Consider the following 6,801-nt stretch of genomic DNA (forward strand, 5'->3'; position numbering starts at 1 on the left):
ACCTTGGTGTGTGAGAGTGAGACCACCGAAGCGAGAGGTTAAACTATCGTGAGAGTCTGTGAGGAACTAGCTGAGGGGTGAGGTTCTATTAGGGAAGATTAAATCTTAACATTGTTGTGGAACAAAAAATTATGTTAGTAGGAGAGATGGATGGCTGATCAAACGTGGTTGTTGATGAAGAAGTAAAGTTAGAGGAAAAAGGGTTTGAGCGAGAAGGGCTTCGGAGAGAAGAACAAGGTTTTTCCTAGGATGATTTAGGGATAGGACACATATGTACCACATTAATTTCTTAACAATTTTTTTTAATAAAAATGTTATGCATTTGTACTGTTCTCGCCAGTTGACCTCAGGTGGACTAGATGGAGAGCTTCGCTTCTGATCTGTCTTCTCTGGCAAGTCTGGAACTCGGCTCCGTTGGACAGAATGGGCTCTACCTATTGATTACACTCTGACGATCAAGTCAGTGAGAGCACTAGAGATATCAAATCAGTTTCAATCTTAGTATTCAGAAACAGCGTACCTTTACCAGGGGTCTCAAGCCCCTTTTATAGATACCCGTCAACAACTTTCTCTAACGAGAATGTAATCTGAACAAAAGAGCATTTAATCATAACAGAAAAACCACCTGCTAACGGGCACCACTTATCTTCAGATGCTAACAGTAGGAAAACATTTTGTTTACGTGTGCACCATTATTCTCGAGTACTTACTCTTTTATTCTCAACAGCTTTTTAATTAATATGTAACTAACACGTATTAATATATAACTAACATGCACATTATAATAAAAATATCTCTTTATCTTTTATCTTAATTACCTTTCCTGTGTCGACCCCTACCTGGGTCGAGCTCCCGACCTACCTGTAGGGTCCAAACGCCAAGCGGACTTCCCCAAATACCTGAGTCGAGGTCACGAATCCTCTTGCACAGTACATGTATGTAGAATATGTATGTAAGAAAACATTTTTTTATTTGTAAATGAAATTCATATGTAAAGCCTTATTTAATTTTCATTAAGTCATATACACCTTTCTTACTAATATTTTCCTTCAAAAGTAATTCCCAAAATTTTCCATTGATTATGTTTAGAGATACCACTCATAAAATTTAATTCTGGTTACATACTAATATATTCGTAGATCATGTCAATTTACATACAAATCCTAATTTATATTAGTAGATAATGTGAATTTACATATGAATTCTAATTTATGCGTAAATATCTATTTACTTATAAATATAAAATTGTAGATAATTATCTCATAGTTAAGTACAAAATTCTTTGTAGTGATAATATACTTATTTTAATATTAATCTTTATAAATTGATTTGATAATAGATAAATAAAAATATAGTTCATATATTTTCATTCTTCTAAAGGATCAAGCCATGGATCTATATAGTACTGCAAGAAGGTAATATATACTGCAAGAAGGTAAAATATAACTCTTTGAAAATAAATGTGCACACAATTTTATTTTTAAGTGGTTAGAAACGGTTAGGGAACAGCCTTTACAACAACAAACCAAAAATAGGCGAAGATTTGACGTAATTAAGAATGTGTCATGCATTTTTTGGCTGGAGTTGGTTATTGATAAGCCTTTTGCCACCTTGTAGCAAAAGCTCCTTATTTTCCCTCCACACGCACCCTCTTCAATTCAAGCTCTGATCCAAGTTTCCATCTCCTTCTCACAGTATTTGTTTTGCCATATATATTCTCCTCCTTATCGATCGATCCCTCGTGTATTGCAAGCCATGGATCAAGCAGAGCTTGGGCGAGTTTTTCAAATGTTTGATCGAAACGGGGATGGGCGAATCACACGGAAGGAGCTGAGTGACTCGTTGAAAAACCTGGGAATCACGATCTCGGAGCAAGACTTGACCCAAATGATCGAGAAAATCGACGTAAATGGAGACGGGTACGTGGACAAGGACGAGTTTGGAGAATTGTACAATGCGATAATGTACGAGAAAGATGACGAGGAGGATATAAGGGAAGCATTCAACGTGTTCGATCAAAATGGAGATGGGTTCATCACGGGAGAGGAATTGAGCGCGGTGTTGTGTTCTTTGGGGCTAAAGCATGGGAAATCCGTTGAATATTGCATGAACATGATCAAGAAAGTGGACGTGGATGGCGATGGAATGGTTAACTTCAATGAGTTTAAGCAAATGATGAAGGATGGAGGGTTTGTTGTGCATGGCTAGAGGGTGTCTGTGTAAGTGTTTGAATTTTTTTTCTCTTTTACGCATAGATGGAACAAGTTAATTAGCTGATGTAAAAGAAGAAATGATTGGGATGGTCTTTGTAACGTGTATCATATCATATCTCAGTGGAATGGCTGTGGGAAGTTTCTGGTTGTCAGAATTTCTCAACTCTTTGTACCATCGGTTGCTTCATTCCTCCATCTCATCTGCATCTGTTTTTGCTCGTCAATGAAACTAACTTTATCTGCGTCCACCAAAACCATTTCTCAGTTTTCACATCCATTTTTGTCACAGACATACATAACAATCTTTTCAGTGATGAGTATTCCACGAACAGAAATACTTTCTGATACCACAATTTATGAAACAATGTTTTTTTCATAACTTATTTGGATCTAAAGTTAATGTAGAATATTGTTACTGGTGTAAAGTATCCGTGCATAAAAATCCAACTTTTTATTGATTGGTCTTCGTTATTTGTGTTTTTCTTTTAGAAAGTGGGGACATTTTTTAAATCAAATTTACTGTTATTGGCAGATTTTTTAAAAATTACTGTAACTCATGCTTTTGTATTCCACGAAATTTTAAAGTGAAATTTTAAAATATACAATTTCTACGATGAAATAGAACTTGTGATTTGAATACTCAATTTTTATTTATTTATTTTTTAATAAAGTTGTATTTGATACTTTTCTCAATTCTTTTACATTAAAAATTTAATTATTTTATTTCAAATAAATATTTTTATATATTTGTTTGCACCTTTCACTTCACGTGGGTACAATTCATGGGTTGAAAATGGTACCTATTATAATGGTGAGGGTTGTACGACTGATGTCACATCTTGGTTTCTATTACTGGGTTGACCGAATAAAAATACATGTTCATAGGGTCGACTGACAGCATAAGTCCAATTACGCTCAATAAGGTCAGCGAAACTAATCCGTGATTAAGAGTTAGGTAATGCATTCCTAAACGTGATTTAACTCCTTAACCTGACCTAATAAAGAAAGTCCATCAAAGTAATATAAATAACACATATTCCAAGAATCAGGACCGTCATCATATACCGTGCTCTGAGAATCGAGTACCGAAAGTCTTTGTTGACTTGAGTGTCGGTGTTAGGAGGCCCAATAGCATGTAAGCCCAACAAATATATTAACCTAATTCTCACCTATATAAGTGAGATATTTTGGAAATAGAAAGAAGGAAGAAAAGTTGATAGTTAAATCTAGTTTAGTATTCCGTAGCTCTTAGTTAATTCATAGTTAATTATAGAATAGTTAACTGTTATTTCCACTGTTCTATCAGTCGGAGTATCTTCTGCATGTACCCCTGAGTCTGGATTACGAGAAGACTGAGAACCAAAGTTAGAAAAGAAGAACAAAGAGTTTACAAGGTAGCTGAAGGACAACACGACCAACCATAAAAGGAGATAGAAGAATCCTCTCAATATTCTTTAGGTCTCAACTCTCATATAAGAAAATGTATGAAATCTATAAATTTTGTGGAGGAATTTTTAATTTTTAAAAAAAGAATATAATATTAGAAAAATAACTTGTTAACACTCGAAAACATTAAGAACTTGTTTAGTTGGTTATATTCTTTGTATTGAAAAATGTTGAAAGAGCCATAAATTTAATTTTTCACGATTTATTTGGGGGGTTTATGATAGTTGGCATATATGATATTGTCATAAAATCCAAATAAAAAATATACATTTTTTTAAAACAAAAACGAGAAAGAGAAAGCATGATGATTTCAAACAAATCCTCTTAAATATGTTTTTTTAGGCAAATTTTTTAGATTTGTCATGAAGAAATAATTGAGATTTGTTTTTATCATGCAATTACTATATTATATGAAGTATTTTTTGGATACTTCAACTTATGTATACAAAAAATTACCTAGAGGAAAATTAGGTCGAACGCTTCTAACTTTTCCATCTGTTTACATCACCCCTTAAGCTACCCATTTTCATATTTGAAACCATTAGAAATAATCACTCAAGGCTCAATTTGTCCTCTTAATACATAATTGTAGTGTATATACCATATCAACATCTTATACGAAATTAGTACAATGTTTAAAATATCTTAGAAGGTTCCATTGCCCAGTATCATTGTTCCAATTGCCTAACTCTCCAATTGTCTCTTGTTAATTGGTGGAATTGACATATAATCTTCGATATTTTTCTATCACTGGTCAATCACTAATCCATCTATCATTTTAAAGGTAAATATATTTTTTTTTCTTAAATTCCACTCCATGTTATTCTCAAACCAGTTCCCCTTTATCTTCCACATGTTGCTTTCCTAATGTTACTTCACCACCATGATTCTTGCCTAGTATGTTTCATATTATTGAACAGTTTAATTTCTTAGTCCTCCATCATCTTATTTTGGTTTATATTCAATTTTAGGCATGCTATCTTCCTACCCTCATTGTCCCAATCCAATAAAAAATCTCTCTGGATTTTTTTAGAGGCATTTTAAACAACATGTAAAATAAAGGTAGATTGTAAAGACAAATTTAAGGAGACATGTTTTTCTTGTAAATGACAAATGGTTTTCTCTCCACTCCACTAGCTAGTATTTTCTTATTTTCTTAATTACCGCTTTTCACATCTGATATCTTCTCAGATTTTCTCCAATTAACATCTCTAAATAATTGAATGACAAATGCATGTTTTTACAGGTCAACATTTATGAATACTTATGTATGATATTTGCCTCGACTCCTACACTACCTAATTTTCTTTTAATGAAATTTACCTTATTAAATCCAAAAGCTAGTTAAAAAAAAGTTACATACTTTATAAGACCAAAACATTTTTTGTTTTTGCTTCACACAATGTATCATCTATAAATTATAACATCGTTCTTTTTGCTTCCTAATTTAATCCCTTGTAAGCTTATTCTTTACAACAGTCTAACTATCCAAACTTTCAATTGCAATACTATCCAAACTTTCAATTGCAATGAGAAACAAAAATGAGGCTAGAGGGTATCCTATCTAAGACCTTCTGAAGGGCTCAACTCATTGGTAGGACTATTGTTGACTAACATTGAAATTGTAGATGATGTTAAGCATTCCTTTACCCAATCTATCTATTTTTGTACAAAATCCTAATTTTTTCATCATATATAACAACAACTCTTATCTAATTGAATAATGTGTTTCCTCATAATCCATGATATTTTTTTTCTTTTTACTCTAAGATCTCTATAGTCTTTTATAGACTACAAGGACATTGTCAAACAACTTTTTACCCTCTAAAAATGTTAATTTCGTGTAATCTATAACCATATGTAATACACTTTTCATTAAAGATAGGATTTCATGTTATTTTTTTTTATCAACAATGAATGAATAAAATTAAGAGAGATACTTCAGAGGTATCACAACCCGTATACAACAATCACATGGTTACTCTTCCTTAAGGCTAAAGCATAAACCATTATGTGATTTTGCCTAAACAATTCACACCCAAAAAGATACACCAAACTACAACAGTCTTTTGGCAGCACCTACTCTCGGACAACGGTACACACTTGAATGAGCATAGCATGTAGCTATAACCTCTAAGATTAATATACAAATAGTGCACCATCGTGACAGAAAAATTTAAAACTATAAATGGGTGTGACATAAACCATACCAGCTCCCATACCAGAAAAACAGTTATACATCACTTGAATTGTCATATAAAATGCTGCTCCATGCACTAAGTTATACCTTCCCAAACTGGTCATCTCCCCAAAGTCAGTTGCATCAGCCACGATTGTAAAAGCACGAGCCTATAGGATTGACATGGCTAGGAACATAGGTCCTTTTTCTATGACCCACGTTTGTAGGATTTTATGTTATAAATACAACTACTATGCATATATGTCTTTGGTATTGACTAAATTTTCATTTGAATTCGAACCTTCAGAAGCTAATAAAGGTCAAATTGTAGTTGATATTAAGTGAAACAATGATTATTATATTTCAATGAATCAGGCATAATCAAGGAAATGAAGTAGGAATATTCATTTCTACAATTTACATTTTTCAAATCTTTACACATTTACTTATTACATTGGTTTAAAATCACATGAATTATTTATAAAGAGTATTTTTATCAAGTTACTATTACTAACCCTTACGGTTTGCAATTCCTCTAGTTTTAAACAAAGGTTCATCTTCTCTTTAAATTCTAAATTTGTCATTATAAAATCTAAAGTAAACAAAAAGGATTAGGTTTTACTTTTATTTCTTTAATTAAAATGTTGATTTTCTTATAATCATAAATATGTTGTATTTCTTTTAACAATGAATTAAGTACTAAAATTAAATATTTTGAAATATATAAATCTTAAAGAGAAATCAAAATATAAGTTGAAAATGGTAAATCATTGTTAGCTTAAACTAAAATAACTTACACTCGTATTTGTTTCTTTAAGATATTTAATATTTATTTACACCAAAAACACGTTCAAATTTAAAAACACTTATCAAAACAAAAACTAACACATTTTTTTATTAGTGTATATAATGAGATATTAAAATGATTTTGAATTTATACAATCTTTTATATATATATAAAAT

General features: G+C 31.8%; 1 protein-coding gene across 1 annotated transcript; it reads left to right on the forward strand.

The window, feature by feature from the left end:
- The first annotated feature begins 1,616 nt into the window (after positions 1-1,616).
- On the forward strand, positions 1,617-2,451 carry LOC137816157 (calmodulin-like protein 3). The gene has a single exon (XM_068619241.1). It carries the CDS (start codon positions 1,756-1,758, stop codon positions 2,206-2,208), a length of 453 nt encoding a protein of 150 aa, XP_068475342.1. The 5' UTR covers positions 1,617-1,755; the 3' UTR covers positions 2,209-2,451.
- The last annotated feature ends 4,350 nt before the right edge of the window (positions 2,452-6,801 follow it).

The sequence above is a fragment of the Phaseolus vulgaris genome, chromosome 1 (assembly GCF_000499845.2).
Source record: "Phaseolus vulgaris cultivar G19833 chromosome 1, P. vulgaris v2.0, whole genome shotgun sequence".
In the NCBI taxonomy this organism is placed as follows: domain Eukaryota; kingdom Viridiplantae; phylum Streptophyta; class Magnoliopsida; order Fabales; family Fabaceae; genus Phaseolus; species Phaseolus vulgaris.

Excerpts from the sequence above, each read along its gene's own strand:
- LOC137816157 (XM_068619241.1), top strand. The coding sequence starts at position 1,756 with ATGGATCAAGCAGAGCTTGGGCGAGTTTTTCAAATGTTTGATCGAAAC.